The 23,886-nt window shown below is 41.5% G+C and overlaps 1 protein-coding gene across 1 annotated transcript; it reads left to right on the top strand.

Moving 5' to 3' along the window:
* The first annotated feature begins 10,202 nt into the window (after positions 1-10,202).
* LOC115316119 lies at positions 10,203-11,135 on the top strand. The gene has a single exon (XM_029975421.2). The coding sequence runs from the start codon at positions 10,203-10,205 to the stop codon at positions 11,133-11,135; it is 933 nt and encodes a 310-aa protein (XP_029831281.2).
* Positions 11,136-23,886: the final 12,751 nt, after the last annotated feature.

The following is a 23,886-nucleotide window of genomic DNA, read 5'->3' as shown; positions in this document are numbered from 1 at the left end:
TTTTACACATATCCCAGCTTGACCCTTGTTACAGGAACACATACCTGCAGTTACTCGGGCACACTTAACTACAGTTCCGCTTAACTTACCACAATATACTCTTGGACAATTTAGAACCTTTTTAATGTTAGAACTTAAACAGCTCGAAAATTTAAAGGCTTCTAAATGTTCGCGTTAGACGATTCCGCACGTCTTTATGAATAAAGTCGGAAAAATCGTAGACATTAAAATTTTAAAACTTGAACTTTGAGAAATTTCATGATTTCGAACGTTTTTCAGGCAGCCGTTCCGAAAGTACTAATAATTTGACTTTTAGGTTCGAACTTTTCTAATCTCACCGATTGATATTCAATTGCGCAGTATTGAATAAAGTTTGCCGGTAGTCAAAGAAAAAGAAGAAGAGGTGTTTAAGTGATCGGATGGAACCTACATTGGTTCTGCGGAAAGTTTTACATCAAGACACTGAGCAACGTTGGCATCGCGTTCCCGAACCCACCAGGAGCACGCGGATGCCAATTTCTTGGTCGTAAGCGCACAATTTTCATTCCTCTGGTCACTTCAAGTTTTGAAGCGGGGATGCCCCGCTAATCCTAAGCTATAGGCGAGGATCCTAAATACGGCGGCCATATCCCTCGTGATGGAGTCCGCAGCGGCCTGCTCAAGCGTTTATCGAAAGCACCAGCCGTAAACCGCCAAAGCTGTAAAGGACGAAAATGACATGCGCATGTCGCAAGACCCTCCAAGTGCTACCGACGACGAGGAACACGACATGGCACCCTGGATTAAAGTCGCCAGCCGGGCTACTCGGCGCAAGACGCGAGCAAGCCTTTCCAAGTCGACTCTCAACCTATCGCCGCCAAGCCCGGATCTTCAACCCAGGCGCGCGGTGCTCAAGCCCAAAATTTTACCCCTTCCTGCTGACGGCTTTAAATTGGCGATCCGACCTAGCAATGGTCTCGTGTTGAGCAAGGTGAGCCCGATGGTTCTTTCAAGCAGTATTATGCGAGAAGCAAAGCTACGTCCCCTGTTGTTCAATACCCGATCTTGAACAACAAAACATTCTAGTAGCAAACACATCGAACCAATCTACAGCCTCGGCAATCGATGGTATCATTGCAAATGCATTGGCGTAGGCCAGGCAGAATACGAAGTGCTAATGCAAAGCGGTTTGAATGCCTATAAATGCACCGAGTGTACCAGGCGCCGCCGAACTTCGTCGAACGACAATTCGGATACCGACGATGACCGGCATGACCGGGCGAATATGTCACAATTGAGTGCTTCTTCGGAGAGCGCTGCTAATGGGTCGGCTCCTTAGGGAACGGCTGACCTGGTTCGTCTGCTGCACAACATGTCTACGAAATTGGAAGTCCTGACGGCTGAGGTAGAGAGCCTCAAGCCAGAAAACACCTTTTTACGCTCGGAAATTGACTTGCTGAACAAGAGGGTTCTCGAGCGACTGCCTCTGGCTGCAAGACCTCGCGCATCTTTTGCGGCGGCCATGCGTTCATCTGAGTCATCAGCAAGACGGCCTCCACCGAACGCGGCGGCGGTATAACAGCCATCCTTAAGTGAGGGTGCAACGCTCGAGCCTAACGATAGCTTGGCGAATGGCGATGCGTTGCTTTTCAAGTTCCTGGTCTTCGACGCGATGCTCGTCCTGCTGCTACTGTGCCCGACTAACCGTTCATTCACAGTGGAAGCGGATCCGCGTTCACAAAGCTGTTGCGAACGCGGTTGTATAAAGATCCAGTACAATTGCACGCGCACTCGATGACATCAACTGCGCGTGCAATTGTACTGGATCTTTAAAAAACCGCGTTCGCAACCGCTTTGCGAACGCGGATCCGATTCCAGTGTGAATGAGCAGTAAGATGGCTTCATTTCTGGGATGCGGAAACGACGTTCACCCACATCAACCGGCACAGCCAAGTCTGAGAAGGTACAGGCGGTGCCACGCCAACCGCCCAGTAAGGCTCTCTTTGTGTCCAGGTTACATCCGAACACATATGTGTCGGATATTGAAGATCTCATAATTCCGTTTCTTGAACGTAAATCTGTTAGCGTCACTTAGTTAAAACCGAAATACCATTCCTATTCATCCTTTCATATCGCATGTAATCAATCTGATTTCGAAATATTGAACAAATCAGAACTTTGGACAGAGGGATCGATCTTCCATCAATTGTTTGCGAACTTATGTGGTAGAATCTAAAACTGCTGTGAATGCTTAGGTCACTGGGGGCATATTATCAAAACACACGGGACTTGCGTTCCAAGTCCAGTGAGTTTATGTCAAATATTTTGCTGAGTTGTTTTGACGTCATATGTTTAACCGAGACATGGTTATTTGCCGGCATTTCCGATAGCAGCTATTTTCTTCCAACCTATGATGTGTTTCGACGAAACAGGGATTATGCTAACACGGGCATAAAATATGGGGGAAGAGTACAGGTGGCCGTTAAGTCTTCAGCTCAGTGCAGCCGGAGGAAGAATTTGGAAACTTATGCCGAGTGTGTCTGGGTAGAAATACCCACCAGTGATGGTTTTAGCTTTTTAGTTGGTAACTATTATTTAACTCCTCTTTTTGATGATGTACAATTTGTAGAACATTTTAAAACCGTTCAGAAAAAAGTTGACTTTTCTAAATTTCGTGTACTGATCTATGGTGACTTTAACTTGCCCGGAATCGATTGGTCAACCGGTGTTGCCTCTTGTTCATCAAGTGTGACTTCTAGGAAAGTCTGTTGGTTACTTCCGTTCATATTTTTTTTATCAGTGTAATGCACCTGCGAACAGTCATGGAAACGTGCTAGATTGATGTTTATGAAATGCTCCGCTTGATCCTACAATTCCGGCTGCGAATCCGTTAGTGACAGTAAATGCTTATCACCCGCCTTTCAAAACAAAATTCTGCTTGTCATGCAGGCCTCGTGTTAATAGAAGTTCTGCAGCGTATTGCTATTCTCGGGAGAATTATCTTGGCTTGTACAAATTTATAGAGCAGTATGACTGGTCGGATGTCTTAAGTAACCATATAGCTGATTCAGCAACAGAAACCTTGACATCTATTGTCAAGAAGGCAATCAATATTTTTATACCGAAATGGTTTACGCGCTCTTTCCGTTGCCCTTGCTGGTTTTCAAGACAGTCAAAAATCGCCTCACGAAAGCAGCTGCACTGTCATCGTTTGTATAAAAAAACTAGATTAGATGTGTGGCATCAGAAATTCAGCATTTATCGCGGTTTGGTCAAAAAACTATATGAACAAGATAACGAACTGTACCTAATTGACATCGAGTATAACCTAAAGGAAAATCCCAAAAAATGTTGACACTTTTACGAAGCAACATTTTCGTGAAAATAAGTGAAATATTTGCCTCCCAGACGATAATGGTTATCTGTGCTCTCAGGCCGATATTGCAACTCGTTTCGCTGAGTATTTCAGTTCCTGCTATTTTTTCCCGCGAGCAGCCCTTTTAGTTCTGTTGACGTTGAGTGTTCCGATTATCTTTCTACATTTATTGTTTGCATTGAAGATATTTTAGAAGATATAGAAGAACTGAAACCCAAACTATCAACCGGCATTGAGAGCATACCTAGTTTTATTATAAAAGGTTGTTGGTTCTATTTTTGCTCCAGTTTTAATGCATATTTTCAACTTGTCTATTGCCCCTGGGTTATTTCTCCGAACTTTGAAAATTCTCCACAGTTCTGCCTATTTTTAAATCCGGTTATTCTACATTGGTAAACAATTACCGGCCAGTGTCACTGTTATGTGGATTTGCAAGAGTATTTGAAAAAGTAGTCCATAAGCGTCTTAACTTTTATCTCGGCCCGATGATAACTGAAGCTCAGCACAGATTTTTCACGGGGAGATCTGTAGAATCTAACTTATGCTCATTTCTAAATTTCTCAGCGCCAATTGTGTCCAGTAGGGGACAGGTGGATACAATTTATTTCAACATGTCGAAAGCATTCGACCCTGTTAGTCATGATTTTACCTCTACAAAAACTTGCTCTGCGTGGTTTCAGCCCACATCTGTGCGCATGGTTTTCTAGTTATATAAAAGATCGTCGAAACTCTGTTCGTGTAGAAGAATGTTACTCCGACGAGTTTGTTTCTAAATCTGGGGTGCCCCAGGGGTCGATCCTATTACCGCTTTTGTTTATTTTGTTTCGAAATGATATTTCCTGTGTTGGTGACGCAAAAATTATTCTCTTTGCTGATGATGTTAAACTATTTATAAGTGTGAGGTCAGTATTGGATTGCACTCGCCTTCAAGCCGATATAGGACATGTTTCAAATTGGTGCTTCAAAAACAACTTGTCGTTTAATTCCAAGAAAACTAAACATATTGTACTATCTAGAAAGCGTGAATTCATTTCTTTTTCTTTTAACCTTGAAGGCGCCTTGATAACCCGGGTATCTTTTGTAAGGGATCTTGGTGTCCGTGTTGACAGTTCACTTTTTCTCAAAGAACATGTGTCTATAACTGTTAATGCTGCGTTAAGAGTGTTAGGCATTATTTCTCGGTTATGTAGGCGGTTCTCATCACCCTCTTGTTTGTTGCATTTGTTTAAGTCAATAGTTAGATCACGGTTAGGATGTTGCTCGGTAATCTGGAATTCATTATCTGGTGGTCAGGCAACAGAAATCGAAAATGTACAAAAGCGGCTTATAAGAATTGTGTATGACCGCTATATTGGAAGGAGGTCTTTTTATCATTATGAAACGCTACTTCACCGGTTTGCATTATATAAACTTGCTGTGAGGAGGCAGCCCAGAGAGTTTGTTTTTCTTCATGACGTTGTTCATGGTCACGTCAGGTCAGTGGATTTACTACGATCCATTGACTTCCTTGTTCCATCAAGAGCCAGCCAGAATGTATTAACGTTTTATCCATCTTGCTTGTCCCCTTTATCCCCTTTGTCACGGATTCAATTGGCCTTCAATAAGGAACATCACCTTGACATTTTCACGTGTCTTCGGGAATTTACCTTGCTTGTTCGTGAATGGATGTCTTTCGCCTAGAATGAGTTTTCTTTTTTGTGGTAATTATATTGAGTATTTTAGTTTTTGCGGAATTTGTAGTTTAGTATTTTGTTCACCACGGTGGAGACTGAAAAGTTGTTTGTGGGTACAGAAAATAGAGAATAAGTTTATTATTTTTATTATGGCAGTTGGAATTTTTAGATCTTGTGCAATCAAACGGGCTTGAAAATATTATAGGTCTGCCTACTCGTGTTACGTCTGATACTGAGATTTTAATTGATTTGTGTATAACCAATGTAATTACCAACGACATAATATCCGGTGTAATAACAGTTGATTGAAGCTATCAGTTACCCCTGTTTTGTTTTGTACCATGTGAAAGCATTACCTGCACTGAAACGAATATCAGTAGCCCTTACCGTCGAGATATAAACGACTACAGTATCGAACGCTTTGTTGCGCTTGTATCGAACATGAACTGGGATGATATATACAGTGAGCCACGCTCCAGTAAATCCTATGAAAAGTTTTTGGAGAAAATAAAAGGTGCCTATGAGGAGGCATTTCCATTTAGAGAAGCCAAAAGACATAAGAAGTCACGGAAACCTTGAATTACGGGATCTCTTTTCAAATGAATAAATGAACGAAACAGCTTTACGATTCATTTATAAAAACTAAAGACATCAATAAATTGATCTAATAAAAAAGATGGAAACAAGTTAAGTTCCGACATAAAGAAGTCTTAAGCAAACTATTAGAAAAATAAATTGACTGTAATTCAACATATCCAATGAAAGTACGGAAGGAAACAAGAGAACGGTCTATGTTGAGAAGCACTATCCCCACTGTCCTTAGAATAGACGGTGTTGATTATTCAGGTAGGACACTTGCGAATTTGTGCAATGCCCAATTTTTACATTTAGGCACTCCAACGTCATCCTTGTGTCGCTAAAAAAACGGAATTTTATATGTTGACACGCCCACAAGGATCTATATTTTTATCATCAACCACGGAGACCAAAGTTTTTAACCTGACGAATTCATTAAAAAACAGCGGCGCATGTGGCGATGATGAATTGAAAGTTACATCTATAAAAGGAATTGCTAGTGTAATTAGTCTTCCTTTCTCTGCAATCTGTGATGAAATATTAGGCACAGGGGTATTTCCTCTGAAACTAAAGATCGCTCGAGTATCAATGATACGCAAAGGTGCGCCAATTATTACTTTAAACAACTACAGACCCATATTCGTATTAACAATGTTTTTAAAATAAATAGCGAAGCTTAGAAATTCCAGACTGGCGGATCATTTTTGCAAACATAATCTCCTTGTAAAACAGCATTAGGGTTTGCAGAAAGGGAAATCTACTGCAGAAGCTTTACTGAATATTAAGAATAAAATTTTGACTAATTTTGAATCTATGCTTTATACATTAGGGGTATGTTTAGATTTCAAAAAAAAGCCTTTGATTCAAACAAGCATGAAATAATTCTTTAAAAAAGTTTATAATTACGGCGTAAGAGGTCTTGCCCTAAAACTCATTCAAAGTCATTTATCAGGACGTGTCCAACACACCGCTCTAGGTTGCGAAAGATCAGAAACCGGTAATATACATTATGGAGTTCCCCAAGGATCAATCCTCGGACCACTTCTATTTCTGATGTACATTAATGATATTGTTAACATACCACATACTCCTGATATTGTGCTCTATGCAGATGACACAAGTGTATTTTTTCGGGTACGAACATCGATCAGCTTGAAACATTAGCAAACAGCTGGATGATAGAGTTAAGTACGTGGTTGGCGCGAAATGAATTGGAATTAAACGTTGAAAAACGAAATATATGATATTTAGAGCAAAAAATAAAAATATTAATCGAGAACTCAACATTCGATCTAGGAACACTGAAATCGGTTACGTAAAAACCCACAAGTGTTTATAAGCATTTTTTAAACAAACTTTAAATTAATCTTACCATATTGATCGGATTCGACCCTACATATCACGGGAAATCGGAATAATAAGCAGGCTAAAATATATTCTTCCGGTTTAGTTAAAGCGCTAGCTTTATTATACTCTTGTTCATTCTCGTTTAAGTTATTGCAGTTTAGTATGGGGTACGTGCTCAAAGACCTGCGTATCTCAGTTACTTGTATCGCAAAAAAAAGCAATGCGCTCAATCGCCAATGTATCATATCGGGAACACTCCCGCCCATATTTCATCAAATACTCCCTTCTTACAGTAGAACAATCTCTCACTCAGAAATTGGCACTATACATGTTCCACAAAATTAAACTACACCTTGAGTTCGTGCAAGAGAATTACATCCACAAGGCATCCACATACACCTTCCATCATGCGTACTACCTACAGTCGAAAATACGCAGCAATTATGGTACTCAAAAATACTTAATCAGATCGTGCAATTGTTAAATACCCATCCTGAAATACAGTTCATGATTAATAGCTCTAACACAATACACACGTTTAAAACCACAATAAAAAGTTTTCTTCTAGGTCTAACATATTCTGTGTTGGTATTTTATTTGTTTCTGTTTTATTACGTCACAATTTGTATATGTCGCTGCGTCTTTGTGTAATTTGTGTAAAGGCATAATTGTTTTGATTCGTTTTTTTTCTGTACATTATGCTGCTGGACTGTACAGGGGAATGGGTCCTTGTCAGGCGACCATAGTCTCCTTTTGCCCTATCCTCCAAGACGTTTGTTTGAATAAAGTATATTCAATATATAATAATTTGCGTCTGCAATTAATTTTTCAATATTTGTTTCAGCAAGAAAAAAGCTTCTGTCGTCAGCATATATCATATATTTTATTTGTTTATTGATGTTGACGATGCCATTAATATATATACTAAATAACATAGGCCCAAGAATACTCCCCTGGGGGAAACACATCGCACCTTAAGAAAATGTGATGTATGACCATTGACCACAACACACTGCAGCGTTGCTCAAGTTAAGAGCGAGAAAGGGATAGGGGTACGCCACGGACACCATAGCAGTATAGTTTATCTAATATAGCTTGGTGTTTGATGAAATCAAATGCTTTTCTAAAATCTATAATTATGCGAAGGGTAATAAATCGATTTTTTGTGTTTTTCAAAATAATTTATTTTTGTCGAAGTAGTGCAGATTCTGTAGACTTTCCTTTACGGAAACCAAATTGACAATCCGTAAACACAGAATGCTTATTAGAAAAAGTTTAGGCGTTTTAAAATAATCGTTTCAAGCCCTTTGGAAAATATTGGAATTATGGAGATAGGTATGTAGTTCGTCGGGAGATTTCTGTCTCCTACTTTAAATATAACAAAGACCTTAGCTAATTTCATATTACGGGAAAATGTTCCTGATGACAAGGCAAGGTTAAAAATGTGCACCAAGCAAGGCGCGATGTTATTAAAAACAAATTTCACAGGCTTAACTTGTAAGTCATCTGTATCGCAGCTTCTACTGTTGCCGAGACCCGGAAAGGCGTTGTATTCCTCGTGTTCATCAGTCGGCGTTAGAAAAAGTGTCTCGTGCACTGTGCGTTCAGTAAAGTTTGAAGCATTGGCATTATGTGGTGGTGGATTGAAAGTTACAAAAGCTGCGTTAAAGTGTTCTGCCACCAACGTTCCCGATATATTTTTGCCATTGATTGAAAGTTCGCCTACATCATTACGCTGCCCACTGCGGCGCAAAAACTTCATGAATAGATTTCCAAATTATTTCTGGACGTTTTCTAGAATTTCTATTAAAGAGCTGCGTATAATACTCTTGCTTAGCCTTTCGTAACTCAGACGTCAGGAGTTCCGAAATTGCTCGAAAGCGACAAGTTTATCGGGATTTCTCGTCGATAAAAAGGACCTGTACAAACGATCCTTCATTCTTAGCTTTCCGAGGTGCAGAAGTGTGATCCAGGGCTTCCGAATATTTTTAGCAACTGTTTGTGTTTACCAAGGAAAGTTCACGCTATAAAGTTTGCTGAAGACGTCAATAAATGCGTTTTACGCCTCATCTACGCATGTTTTAGAATAAACTGGGTTCCAGTCAGTGCGGGAGATCTTTGTCCTAAACTTTACCAAATTCCGCTCGGATATGTTCTGAGAGACATATGTAACTCCATTTGATATTTTTACGGAAGTGCTATAGGAACAGGATATGAATATGAGAATGGGGTCACTAATGTCACTAGCAATTTTACCAGCGTCATGAACATTTTCACAAACCTCTGTAATAAAAAGATTGAGGGCGCTTGAGGAGGAAATATTTATGCTAGTGGGAGACTGGATAACGTTCATGAAGCCATTTGAGCTTACAACGTTATTCAATCGTGACGAAAGAGTCGAGTGTCGCAAAGTATTTACATTGAAATCTTTTCCTAGAAAAAGGGATAACTTATTTACTGATATAAAGTCGACATATCTATTCAGAAACAAACCAAACCTATCGGAACACGCTGACGGCGGCTTTTTTTTTCCGCCTGCTTGCTGCTGACCAATGTAAGGGGCCCGAGGACCAGTCAAGCTGCTTACTGCAGCTTTTTTCCTTTGGGCCCCCCCCCCCCCCTCATTTGATGGAAATAAAGTTATTATTATTATTATTATTATTATATACATAATTATTAGAAGAAGAGGAAGTGAATATGTACAGGCACTCGTTCTAACCACTCTGAGAATTGTAATTTAAAATCTTTATCCGATGACCTTTAATTCGCCTTCTGAATGGTGTAACGGGGAGTTAGTCGACCTCATCTTACCAGCTCAAGGATCGACATTTAGTCGTGGCTTCTGATTTACTGCTTCGAAGATCGTGACTGCGGCCCCGTTCATCACCGCCATTAGTGTTCATCGACCATTCAGTCAGCAGTTGGTGCCCATGCTCATCCGAGCCTTTCGGCAACCTTCTGCGACTCAGCATCAACCCTGAACCAAGCAGCGAACATCCACGAACGCGCCTTGCCGGTAACCCACCATCAGTGCTTTGAGAAGTTCCATTTTCTGGGTGACCGTGCCAAGCTGCTCTTGATATACTGTTTAGCTGTTTTAGCTTGCCTAAGTGTGCTTACTGTACTTACATTCTTTCTACCTATTTTAATATAATATAATTCGACGATTATGTCCCTCGTTTGCGACGCTTGAAAAAAAGGCATTTTGCCAGACATCCTCAGTTTGCGAGCATAACTATCATCTGGGGACAATGCGCTCAGGCATTGCCGAGTCCACGTTTACTGCCATGAGCCCCGACAAAAAAGGAAAATGGAGATGTAAAGTTTGCCGTTCTAAGAACAATCGTGCTGATCTAGACGGGGTAGATACTAGCCCTGACTCGATTTCGTCCTGCGAATCCACGACACTCGCGGCGCAAATCCTGACCATCAACGAAAAGCTAGATTCATTACTTTCTCTGAAAGCTAGTGTAAATTTACGTCTCGAGCTTCCCGCAAAGGTGAATGAGCTTTTGCTTCTCAAGCCTACCATAGATCTCATGAAAGTGACGGTGGAGGAGGTTCAAACATCCATTTCTTTCCTTGGAAGGAAATACGATAGCCTCCTCTCCACGGTGTCTGCTCATGCGACCGACATGAACGAGCTGCGTACGGAAGTGGCTTCTCTGAAGGACACGGTTTGCGAACAGGCACATACTATCCAAAGCCTCCAAACCGAGCTGAACGACGCTGACCAACGCGGTCGCCAACATATTATGGAAATTTATGGAATGACCGTCGAACCCGACGAGGCTCTCCCTTGCATCTTAGCGGGGCTGGCAGACAAGCTAGGAATTCCGGGACATCAACCAGCTGATGTCGTCTCGGTCCTCGGGCTACCAGGCAAACGAGCTATAAAACCACCTATTTTGGTCAAGTTTACATCTGTAGCCACTAAAGACAAATGGATGCAAGCTCGTAGTAAGCTCAGGCAATTGTCTCGTGACAATCCACCCGAAAGACTGTATTTCAACGACAGCTTAACTCAGACCAACAGAGAACTTTTCTGGCAAGCACGTGCTTTTGGAAAAGAACGCGGTTACAAATTTGTGTGGGTCAAAAATGCTCGAATTTGTGCCAGAAAAGATGACGGCGCTTCTCCGGTACGGATTCAACAGAGAAGTGTCCTGGACCTAATCACATAACCAACATGGCTAGTGTTTTACAGTACGCCGATTTTATCTCGTTTAAAAGTTCGTTCTCCTCTTCTTCAACCGACTCTTTCATGGTCTTACACATAAACATTCGCAGAATTCGAAAATATTGGGATGAATTTAAGATAGTTATTAATTAATTGAGGGACCAAATTGATGAATGGTGATTTCAGATAAGATCGACCAAAGGGTGGCTGGTCGACATTTTTAAATCAACGGATGTTTTCATATGACATTGTCTAGTGTCTGGTATAAACGAATCCACACTTAGTTTTGACCAGAAAAAAAATTTGGAGACAAGAAAAATCGTAAGGCAGGGAGAGGTGGACAGCTGCAATAACGCGCACTGATGGAGGGGGCAAGTTTGAAAGTGAATAATTAAAACAATAAAATTAGGAGAATTTTAAAACTTTTTACAAACAAACTATGGGTACAACTTGCTTGTAATATAAAGTAATAATATTTATTAAAAATTTATTTAGTTTTCTAAAAATTGCCAAACATGCCTGCTCGAACGACAAATGGAAAATTTGGAAATCTGTATCTCATGAAATAATTTAATCATTATTACATAACTTGCAGACATTATTTTACTAATATATGGCTATTATTGAAAAAATAAATAAGGTATCTGAGTGACACAATAGTTACAATATATTTAGGCAAACATGGGAAAAAAATCAAACAAAGAAAAATTCCAATGCGAATAAAAAAAACACACCACCTTCGATTTTTTTAAAATTTTGGTACCCTGTTATACTCTATCTCGGCATTCATTTCTATTCAAAACATGTTGCATCATTGCACTGTGAAAGAAGAAACAACTCCCCAAAGTAGGGTCCTTTTTCAAAGCCTACACTTAGCAGTGTCCTATACAAGAAGTGACTCTGAGTTCCAGTTTCATGAAACTTGCACAAATCTTTTATATACATTTATTCAGATGAGGTCATTGATAAAAAAAGCGATCGGTCACACAGTAAAAGGGAGGAGAAACTATATACAGCATTTTACATAAGCGTACAAAGTGGTATCATATTAGAGACTAATGATTTGAAAAAAGATGATGCAGTGTGAAGTTGTACCTTCCGGTATATTTTACATCTAGAGTAAAATAAATAACTTTACTTCCACACACAAAAACAAAGATATAATAGTAAGATATTTAGGTTGGCTGTGTATTTACGATTACAAACAATTTCAGGTGACGGATGCCATAGTGCCTAACTGGAGCAGCTTCGATGCTCTCGGTGTATGAATGAATCGTGGCAAGCCGATATATTTTATCCTGCTCGAGGATAACATTTTGGGATTTTTTTTATAGTGATCAGATAAAAATTATTAGTAACCACCAACAAAAACAGTAGGTTAAATACCCCGTGAAGAAAAATGTGATAAATAAGATGTCCCTGCATTCAAAATGAGCAGTCCTTGGGAAATCAAATTCGGCACTTTACGCTAAGGTTTTCCTCGCTGTACCCATTTAATAAAGTTGCTTCCAAGCAGATCCGACTGTCCGTGTTACATATACGTCACAGGTCCCTTCTGTTGATGACTTGCTGAGCCGCCACGCGTGCCAAGACTGAATGCCAGGGAAGGCGCGCACCGTCAGCCACTCTTCTTTTTTTTGTTCACGATACCGAACAACCTCATTTTCGTCCAGATATACAAGATGCACGCCTTTCAGTTTCTTTGATAGAACGCTCACCATTGTCCTGGCCGTCTGAATTGCGCTTACTGAACGTTCTCTCAGGTTGTTCAGCGTGGCCTGGTGCTTCACGAGTCCGCCAACTCCGTCACATGCATTTTTCCCATGTCCAGATGCAGAAAATAACCACTGGGCTTGTGGGCAATCGTCCTTTGCAAATTGGTGAAGCTGGTAGCGATTCTTGAAATGACTGGCGGCGCCGTCACTTACGTACGTCACGTACGAGTATACCGCAACGTTGTCTTCAACCCACTCCTTCACTTTTTCTAGAGCCAAGCAAGCGTGAGCGGCGTCGTGGCACAGGTCCTCACTGATGATGGCAAAGCTGTTTGTAGATTTTCTTGTCGTCACTACACATGTAAATATCGAAACTTGTTTTTTTTTCCAGTGATATGCTTGCACTTCGTCAGGAAGCACGATGGTCCAGTTTTCAGCAAAGTCAAAATGAAAGACAATGCTCCCGCATTGCATGCACTGTTTTTCATCGTAGATCGCTTTACCTTGCGTTTGCCGGATATGGTTGTGAAGTACCCAACTTCCAACCGTCACTTGGATGACTTTTAGAAAAGTCTCAGGTTCCAAAGTTTTTTTTCACAAGGTCGCCGGACTCCCATGTTGCAAGCACAATCTCTTCATCCTCCGGGATATCAAGTTCCTGGAGTGTAAGAAACTGGCCTTTTGGGCAGTGATCACAGTCTCCTTGAAGGCACAGTTCTGTTGCTGGGTCGCACAGAAATGCCGAGTTCATTTCACCAGTGTTGAATGTTGAGCCTGTAACGTTCTCTAGAGCGGCAATACAAAGATAATAATTGGCGCAGCGCACACAAACGCACACTTCCTGGTGTGGAATACATTGGACCCATCTAGGGCGCAACGAATAAAATTTCGTTAGCCCAACGCCGGAATCGGGATGCTTGTCTTTGTATATACGGAAGGCCTCTCGTATTGAGCGTGTCATGAAGCACTTTGGCACGAACGTTTTCTCTCCGTTGAGCATGACAGAGATGACGTCCTTCTGGTTGGGACTTTGGCGCGAACATTGTAGCTCGTCTTTCGTGAAGTACTCTAGGGCAGCAGACAGGTTCTCAGGGCTCACCTTGCACCTCGTGTAAGGATCCGGCTCATACCACACGCCATGCTTTTCATTGAGTTTTCGGGATTTACTGATGAGGTACATTGAGGCCTGTGGAATCATCTTTTGAACCTCATTCTTCGTCAGTGTTGACGGCAGGAGTGTAAGCAGTTGACAACGTTCCCGGGGAGAGATGGCGGTTTCAAAGGCCTGCCGAAAGTTGTCCACCCACTCAGTGCATGTGGAGCATGTTGGTTCGGACGACCCCGATGGTGCGTCCCTGTCGTACGCAATTCGTAGCCTTGAGCGTATATTCTTGACAGCAACCTGCTCCAGTTCTGTCTGCTTTCTCTTGACATAGGCAGGCCTGTCCCGACTTCTTACGACGCTTGGTTGTCTCAGCGGCGACACATCTGTAGGTAGTATGCTGCGATTTAGATCTTCAATTGCTTCTTCAGCTGGCACAAATATGTCAGGGCACTGCTCTGAGCTTCGCATCGAGATCTCCTTAGTGATGTGCATGAAGCAATGGTAGCACAGGTAGTCCGTCGCACTCACTTTGGTGGAACAGTCAGGCGGAAGAATTTGCTTCAACGAGTTTAGGTCCAACTCGCCAACACTTCGAAAATTCCGCTGCTTTGGTATAGTCTTTTTGTGTTTGCAAAAGTAATCTGCACAAAACACTCGTTCGGAGCTCCAGGACGTCTTCATAATATATACATAAATAACAGAAATTAAACCCCAACTGATGGCATATAATTGCCAAGTGAAAGAACTACTGGGTGCATAAGTGACAAGTCCGAGGCTGAGGAGCTCACTCACTGCAAACGTACATTTGAAAAGAGAGGTCACAACTGAGGCTGTCGGCAAAGCTTGATCCACGTCAAAGGAAGAAAGAGGGAAAGTCTCCAGACAAAAAATTGTGGTCAGCGGCCTTCGAAAAAGACTTTCCGGAATCGCACTGTCGTCCGTCAACGCGCTGATATGAAAGCACCCGAGCTTCTACCACGTGGTTCATGACACAGCCTGAGCCATGTCGGCGACCGGTTCGCGAGGGGTTGGCGGTGGGGTTACGTTGATGGTCACTCGGATTAGCCCTTGCTGTACTGAGCTACCGCCTGCAGTGCCTTATCGCCGGCTGGTGTCAACAACGAGAACACACACACCCTGTCTACACCAAAACTACAAGCGTTCACCGCACACGCGTCGCCGCCGCTTTTAAGCTTTTGTGAAATTGCTTTCTTTTGCCGCGGAGAACCGCCTTATCTTAACTACGCGCCTGAAATCCTTCCAGGCGGGCGTACACAATATCAAGCGTTTCGAGAAATGCCCGTGGAGTAGAACTATGGGAAAATTCGGAGCCCGCGATGTCGATATCGTCGCCGTTGTGTTAGTACGCCGTCGCGTACTGCAGTCCCCCGTTGGGGGAGGGGGGGGGGGTCTTACTACGATAACATGGCGACAGCGTTTACACTCTATGTATTTACGCGAGGCTCGAGTATTTGGGGATAATGCTGCCGGTTGGTGTGTCCCTTTGTGCCTGATATTATCGCCCATGACGCCAGCCAGTGAGATGGCGACAGGCATGACTGCTCAGTAAACAGGCGTCGGCGGCCATGTTTTGCTGGTTGAAGCGAACCCCCTTGTCCTTGACAGCGAGCGGGGAAATGCGAAAAAAAGATCGTACCGGCCGTTTTGCCAGCACTAGCGACGAGTGTCGTCTGCGGTTTCCGGCAACTATTTTGCCATAATCGTGAGCTTTGCGAGGAAATGATTTTTACTAGCCACAGAACACTACCACGCAGAAAGGGAATGCTTGAACATGTTTTTGTTCTGGATATATATCAGGGATATATATGAGAGAGAGAGAGAGAGATGAAGGTAGAGCGGAAGAGGGAATAGCATATAGTGTCGCAGGAGAATAAAGTAAACAAAGTTCCTAGTGGCCGATGGCTGCATGATCTTTTCTCGGATCACTAGTCCGTAATATGATACCTCTTTGTACACAGTAGTTTCTCCTTAATTTAAGTGTGTGAACGATTTCTTTAGTTATCATTGGCCTCATCTGAATAAAAATATATAAAAGATGTGTGTTGGTTTCATGAAACTGGAACTCAGAGTCAGTTCTTGTATAAAACACTGCTAAGTGTAGGCTTTGAAAAAGGACCCTACTTTGGGGAGTTGTATCTTCTTTCTCAATAAAATGATGCAACATGTTTTTAATGGAAACGAATGCCGAAATAGAGTATAACAGGTTACTTAAATTTAAAAAAAAATCGAGGGTGGTGTTTTTTTTTCGCATCGGAATTAACTAAATATATCCTAACTATTGTATCATACAGATACCTTAGTTATTTTTTAAATATTAGCTATATATTAGTAGAATAATATCTGCAAATTATATCATAATGATTAAATTATTTCATGAGATACAGACCTCCAAAGTTTGCCATTTGTCGTTCGAGCAGGCATGTTTGTCAATTTTTAGAAAAATAAATAAATTTTAAATAAATATGACTACTTTATATTACAAGCAAGCTATACCCATAGCTTGCGCCTAAAACGTATTAGAGTTCTCCTAATGTTATCGCTTTAGTTATTCACTCTCAAACGGGCCCCCTCCATCAGTGCGCGTTAAAGCAACTGTCCACCACCTCATGCCTTACGATTTTTCCTGTCCCCAAGTATTTTTTCTAGTCAAAACTAAGTTTGGATTCGTTCATACCAGACACTAGACAATAACATATAAAAACATCAGTTGATTTGAAAATGTCGACTAGCCATCCTTTGGTCGATCTTATCTGAAATCACCCTGCAATTGTGCTAACAGAAATCAATGTCAGTGCTGATCATCTGTCACAGTTTACGATTTTAGGATTTCAAAATTTCTTTCACACGGCCAATTACTCGAGGAGGAGGAATCGGCGTATTTATAAAAACTTATGGTCAACAACTCAAACTGATGTCAAATTTCAACACTCAGAGAGCTTGATGCTAAAGGTTTCTAATTCTAACTATACGGTTTGCTTGCTTCCACTTTACAGACCTCCTTCGTCGTACTGCTCTCGCTTTTTAGAGCAGCTGAGGAAAAATTTGGAAGAATTGTCTACTGAAGCACATTTATATTTCGTGGGAGATATCAACATTGACACCCTCAAAACTTTAAAAAAATGTGTTTGTGATTATTTATCACTACTTGCAGAGCATAAAATCACACCTAGCGTTCAGAGTGCGACCCGTGAAGAAGTATTAAATGAAAATATTGTATAATCCTGCTAGATCATATAAACGTCCGAGCTCCAGATGCTTCCATACACTCCGCTGTCATTTTACAAAAGCTTGCAGATCATTTTTTTGACTCATGTAAATGTGTTTTTCCCTCCAAAAAAGGTTATAATTTTGAGAGTCCGTGCCACTTAGAGCGGGTTGACTTAAACACTTTTGATCGACTAATTAAAGAATATGATTGGAATGAATTCCTATCCTCGGTTAACAGCAGAAACTTGCACTCAGTGTTTATGGACATCATTAGAAATTTTCGGGAGTTATTGATGACCATTATATATGTTGAAAAACGTAAACCCTCAGTGCCTTGGCTTACTTCAGATATTATTAACAGTATAACGCAGAAAGAACCATTGTGGAAGAAGTTTCGGTGCTCTCCGAACAATGCCAATCTTAAAATAGAATGTAAAATACAAAGAAATAGGGTGAATGTCCTTATTCGATCAGCAAACAGAAAATATTATGCTAAAAGGATTGCAAACGCACGTGCTGATTCCAGAAAAACTTGGTCAATTGTCAATGAGCTTCGTAGACATGAAAAAAAGGACTCGACTGAGACATTGCAAAAACATTTCCGGTAGGACTTTACCTCTACTGTATGCCTTTAATGTGTTCTTCGCGAATTCAGTCGCACTCTCGGTAGACAGTGATGAGGATCCTACAGACGGCACTTCATCTATCTCTGATTCCGCTTTTCTTCCACCTCTCTCTGAGCCAGAACTGCGGTCATACCTATTTGCCTTGAAGCGCTTTAGGTCGGCCGGTGTCGATGGAATAACAGTGCGTGACTTATGCCGAAATCATGACTCTTTGAAGAATGTTCTCCTTGTAATGATAAATAACTATCTCGAAACTGGAGAAGTTCCAAACGACTTATAGCAGGCCATGGTTATTCCACTCTTTAAGGGTGGATTACCAAACCATGTTTCATCCTACAGGCCTATCTCTATATTGTCCTGCATTTCACAAATCTTGGAGAAACATGTATTTATTGCTGTGTCTGGGTTTCTTGAGAAATACAGTATAATTTCGCCACATCAATACGGTTTTGTCACTGGTCGGGGTACCATTAATCTTCTTGAAGAATTTTCGGACATTCTACAGTCTGCCTCTCACAATAACATGTTTGTGTGCGCACTCTTTATCGACGTTGCCAAGGCGTTCGATTCCGTAAACCATAATATCCTCTTAGACAAGCTCTACAGAGTGGGCTTTCGTGGCCCATTTTATGCATTGTTAAAAAGTTTTCTAATAAATCGTACCCAAGTTGTTTCAGTTGGTAACGTACGCAGCTCCCTCGCTTTTCTAACTTCCGGAGTTCCACAAGGCTCTATTTTGTCTCCATTATTTTTTAATTTCTACGTAAATGATATTTCAACGTCAATCACAACTTCTGAAGTATTTCAATATGCCGATGACACCCTTATACTTTCTTGACATCTAGTGTACGAGCGCGCAATTGAAATGCTTCAGATCGATGTCGCTAAAATAATGGACTGGTTTTTTGTCAATAAGCTTCGGGTAAACGCTTTAAAAACGAAGCTGGCGTGCTTTCATAGCCCTTTAAAAAATGTAAGCTTGACCTCTCAGCTATTTCTCCACAACACCAATTGTTCATGCTCTAACTGTACCCCTGTTGAATATGTTAGCTCCGTAAAATATTTAGGTCTTCACTTCGACAGTGATCTCTCATGAAATTTGTCAATTAGAAAGAGCATTATGCATGTGTTAGCCTATAGTACACTAAGGTATTTTCCTGTATTTTTTACTTAACTGTCCACTCTTCTGGCACTCAAGAATTGATCGTACGTTAAAGGGAATTCTGAAGAGTGTAGCATACAACACACACATGTCATCTAGTACGAGCTTGTTTGCTTCACTTAAGCTACCATGTTTCCATTCACTCTTTCTACAAACAGTAATTTGGCGACACTTCTGGGATAGTGAGTTCAAGGTCTCGGCCAGTCCATCTCGCGAGCTTAGATCTGTTCTGCGTTTTCAATGTCCTCGAGTGAGAACTCATTATGGCGAAAGCATGCGTTCCTTTTATGTGCCAAAAGTTTTTAACGACGTTCCAGTTGCTCTGCTTGCCATTACCTAAAAAAAAACGCTGAAGACCTCTCTGAGAAACATGTTCGCCGATGTGGCTAGATAGTAACTTTTTCCCATGTTATTTTCCTTTTCTTTTGTAGTATGGTGCTGTACGTGCTTTTTTGTGGTAATCGCTGGACATGTCAAATGACGACTGCATTTATTGCGTGAAGTTTTTTTTGTCTTCGACCCGTTGACTTAATGATTTTCTTTCTACTTATAAGTGTTTTTTTTTTTACTGAACATATGAAATATTTGAGTGAAAGACCCATGAATTCAAGGACTCTGTTTTCGAATGTACTCTTGCAGTGTTTAAAAATACTCATGCCTGAGTTTTTTTTTCTCTTATGACTTTAATGATTGTAATTGACACAGTGATCAAGACAACGTTTGCTATGGTTTCATCTTCACAGCTTCACCCAAGTCACTGACACAAACATTCCGACTACATCCTGTCAAGTGAATCATCTGTATGTTATTTGCTTTTTTTTCCTGCACGTGATGTTATTCCGTGCGAACTTCCTTTTTGTATTTTCCAGTGAAGGGCCTGGTCCCACAAGTCCCTGATGGCTTTGATCGGGCCCGATGCTCAACTGGCTACACCTGCACTACTGAATAAATTTTATTATTATTATTATAGCTGGTTTGGGCGCACAAGCCCATGATGGCTTTGGCGAACCTGCACTTTGCCTCGATTATGCTCTTCCGTCACAAATAAATGTATTATTATTATTATTATTATTATTATTATTATATACTACCGAGAAAATTAGATTGTTACTTCTCACTATTAATATTTCAGTCTTCAGTCATTTCAGTGTACGTTTCCAGAATTTCACAACAGATGTCTTGCCGAACGTAAATAGAAACACCTCCCAGCGTTCCTTGTACCAATTTAAATAAGAAATTTTATACCATTTTAAGACATACATATCATAGTTATCATGATACCATGTTTCAGTGAAGAAAAAGACTTCGAACTGGGATTGAAAATGAGAAATTAAGGTATCTAATGGATCCATTTTATTTTTGAGAGAGCGCACATTGAGATGAGAGGCTGCTAGACTATTCCTAGTTTCTAAACATTCTATTACGTCTGGTGACAAAATTAAGTCGTGACACCGCCTAGGCATGTAGTGTGATAGTAGCTTACATCAGTTCCTAGCAAAGTTTGGCAAGGTCATCTTCAGTCACAATTTGAATGCTCGGGGCACTGTCAATCTTTTTGGCCAAGATCTTTCCATTTGTAACCAACACAAATTTCCAGTTAAATTCGTGCTTTTTGCCGATAGCTTGTCCAAGCAAAGTTTGAGCGCTGGGTATAAATGTTCATTTACAAAGACTGGTACAACCGGTGACAAGCCGAGATCAACGGATCTGATACGCCTTTTCCTTTTAGAGCGCAGCTCTTAAGGGCCCGTTTCCAGCCTGAGCGGCGTCGCCGTCGCCGTCGCCGTCGGCGTAACCGCGCGTTGCATGCAACTTAATGTAGATGCAACAGGTTGCATGCAACCTGAGATGTAGCATTTTAGAAAAGATGCAACAGGTTGCATGCAACCTAAGATGTAGCATTTCAGAAAAGATGCAACAGGTTGTATGCAACCTGAGATGCAGCAATTCAGAGATGCAACAGGTTGCATGCAACAGGTCACGTGACTCCTTAGGTCACGTGACCTCGAGTTGGTCACGTGACCATCGTCACTGATGACGTAATCAGTGACGTCACTGATGACGTCACCGGTATCCGCATCGTCATCGTCATCATCGGTGATGACGTCATCAGTGACGTCACTTATGACGTCACCGGCATCCGCATCGTCATCGTCATCATCACTGATGGCGTCATCGGTATCCGCATCGCCATCGTCACAGATGACGTCATCGGCATCGTTACGTGACCCCCAAGGTCACGTGACCCACCCACCCCCCGTACCCTTCCCTCCACCTCCTCAAGAGCTGCGCTCAAATTCGGCGTTACAGGGAGTTGTAAACAGCTTTAACTTTTTTTTTTGCCTTCTCAAGTACAGCATCGCGTTTAAGGTGGCCTACAAATTGGAGGATGATGTTACTTTCCCCAGCAATACGTGTTGGTACACGATGACACACTTTAACGTCGGCGGGCGCTATCGGCTCACCGATAAGGCCACCAATCTGGGCCAAAACGGCTTCAAGGTCTTCATTGTCAAATTTTGCCAGGCCTTTAACTTCTAAGTTTTCATTTCGCGTATATTGCAAACAGTGAAATAGCCTAGCCTGGCACTGCTTTATGTCTTTTTGCATAGCTTCGTTTGTCTGACGAAGGTTGTCGTGTTGGCTTTTAAAGTTCATGTTTTCCTTAGAACATAATCTATCTTCTGTTTAATTTGTTCGAAATGGCCATTCATGGAGTTCATGCCAGACTTAACTTCGCGCAGGTCAGCCCTGACGTCCCAGTCGAATGAGTCTTTCAGCGTTCTAACTTCTTTCTTCAAGTCTTCTTTTAACTCATTCAAGTTTCGTAAGGTCCTTTGCCATTTCGTGAGCAAACAACAAAAATCCAACAAAGAGCACTACACCCTGTGGCAGCAGTGACAAGAACAAACAAATTTATAGACCACAGGGTGTGGAACTAACCTGCGAGTACGTAGCTCAGCGTTAGCGCAAGTGCACAGTTGGCCGTCGCTGCTGCCAATTCCCGGAATGTTGGTGGTCGTCTTCCTTTATGTCGGCGCTATGATATTGTTGTCCGTGAAGATCAGTAGATGGTCGACGTGATAAGCGCGTAGTGGCACGTGGTGAAGTAGATGACGAGGGGGCTTCCAATATGATGCAGAGGTCCTGCTCGTCGTCCGGTGGGACAGGCGATGCAACAGTACGGGATATCTGCGAGCACGTAGATCAGCGTTAGGGCAAGTGCACAGTTGGCCGTCGCTGCTGCCAATACCTAAATGCATCTACTTTTGCAAGTTCTTGCTCCCTATAATATAACGAAAATCTAACACTTTTTTCATGTTGGCAATACTACAAAACACCGTCTTATTAAAATAATAGCCATGCCCCATGCAGTACACCATGTATTGGTTGCCCCCAAAGACGCATTTAGTAACTCTTCATCGCGAACTGCAGTAATTTTCGAAAAGATCACACAGTCATCCGCGAAAAGTTTAACTTATACCAAAGAAAGTAGATTTGAATCTTTGTCATTAATATAAACTAAAAAGAAGAGTGGTCCTAAAACCGAGCCTTGGGGTACACATGAATAAACTGCCAATGGGGGAGAGCATACATTGTTATAACTTATAAGTTAAAGATACCACTCTCCGACAGAACAAGATCCGGAATTTCTGACTGATAAGAAACATAGGCAGGGTCTTCCGATGGGTTGCGTGACGCAGAAAAAACGGACTGAAAGTATTTGTTAAATGTAGCTGCAATTTGAAGAAATAGCTTTATTATTAACTGCAATTTGGGAAGTCACTAGCTCCTTAGGTAATGAAAAGAAGTCCCAAAATTTTTGTGGGCATTCCTTTAGAAACCGTGAGAGTGCGTTACCATAATTGCTTTTTTTAGCTTTTATGATAAGATTCCTTAACTTTCCTCCTCAATCGGCTATCTCCGAGGAAGTTTTCACTCGACAGTTCCTTCGGCGTTTTAGTTTTCGCTTTAATTGTAGGATTCCCATCGTAATCCAAGGATGGGCCCTCCTTGCTCTCACGTTTCTTGATGGGACAAAATGATATACAAAGTGCGATAAAATATTCTTAAATTTTCCCCATAGCTCACTGACGTGAGAAAGTTGACTAAAATCATCAAAATATCATTTTGGGTAGCAGGTAACGGACGCATCATCCACGTTTTAAAAATCTCGAGCCCCATTTCATGAGCGAGTGTTTTGGGACGGCGATTTAGAAAGTTGGATAGTGAATACCAGCATTTTATAAGCAGAGACCCCGTCAATAACATCGACCTCATCAGCTTTGACCGCATTACTAACAAAAAGCAGATCTAACGTTGCTTGGCTTGTGTCTGATACTCTGGTTGAGGCGTTCACTAGCTGTGACATGTTAAAACAAAGAGAGGTATTTAACAGAAGTTCAGAGGATGCGACTTCTGTTTTACCTTCTTTACCGGATGTCCAAACAATATTAGGTAGGTTGAAGTCTCTTGTTAAAAAAACCTTAGTTTTATTGGTAAAGTGCAGCGCCATGTACTCATATAAATTCTCTGAAATTTTTAGCGAGGTATTTGGTTGCCTGTAAACGGCGCCTAAGGTAAAAATGTTTCCGTGGAATGTTAAGCAACACCGTAATACCTCGCCACTGATAACATAATTCAATGGCGCCAATTGTACCCAATCTTTAAATATAACTGCAACGCAACCGCTCCTTGATCCTCTATCTTTTTTAATAATCCTCTATGAAAAGGGGATAACTTCGCATTTCGCTGCCACCAATACCACTGTGTAGCCACGTATCGGTAATGAAAACAACATGGGGATCATGTGTTTGCAAGATAAGTTCCAGGTCATCTACTTTACTCACGATGCTCCGAGCAATAAGACTTCAGATCTTCAACGATTGCTTAGGGTGTTTGTTTAAAGGTGATTGGCG

This window comes from Ixodes scapularis, unplaced genomic scaffold, assembly GCF_016920785.2.
Source record: "Ixodes scapularis isolate PalLabHiFi unplaced genomic scaffold, ASM1692078v2 PGA_scaffold1__304_contigs__length_218370807, whole genome shotgun sequence".
NCBI classification, from domain to species: domain Eukaryota; kingdom Metazoa; phylum Arthropoda; class Arachnida; order Ixodida; family Ixodidae; genus Ixodes; species Ixodes scapularis.
The sequence above is the reverse complement of the archived record's forward strand: the minus strand, read 5'-3'. Positions and strand labels throughout refer to the sequence as shown.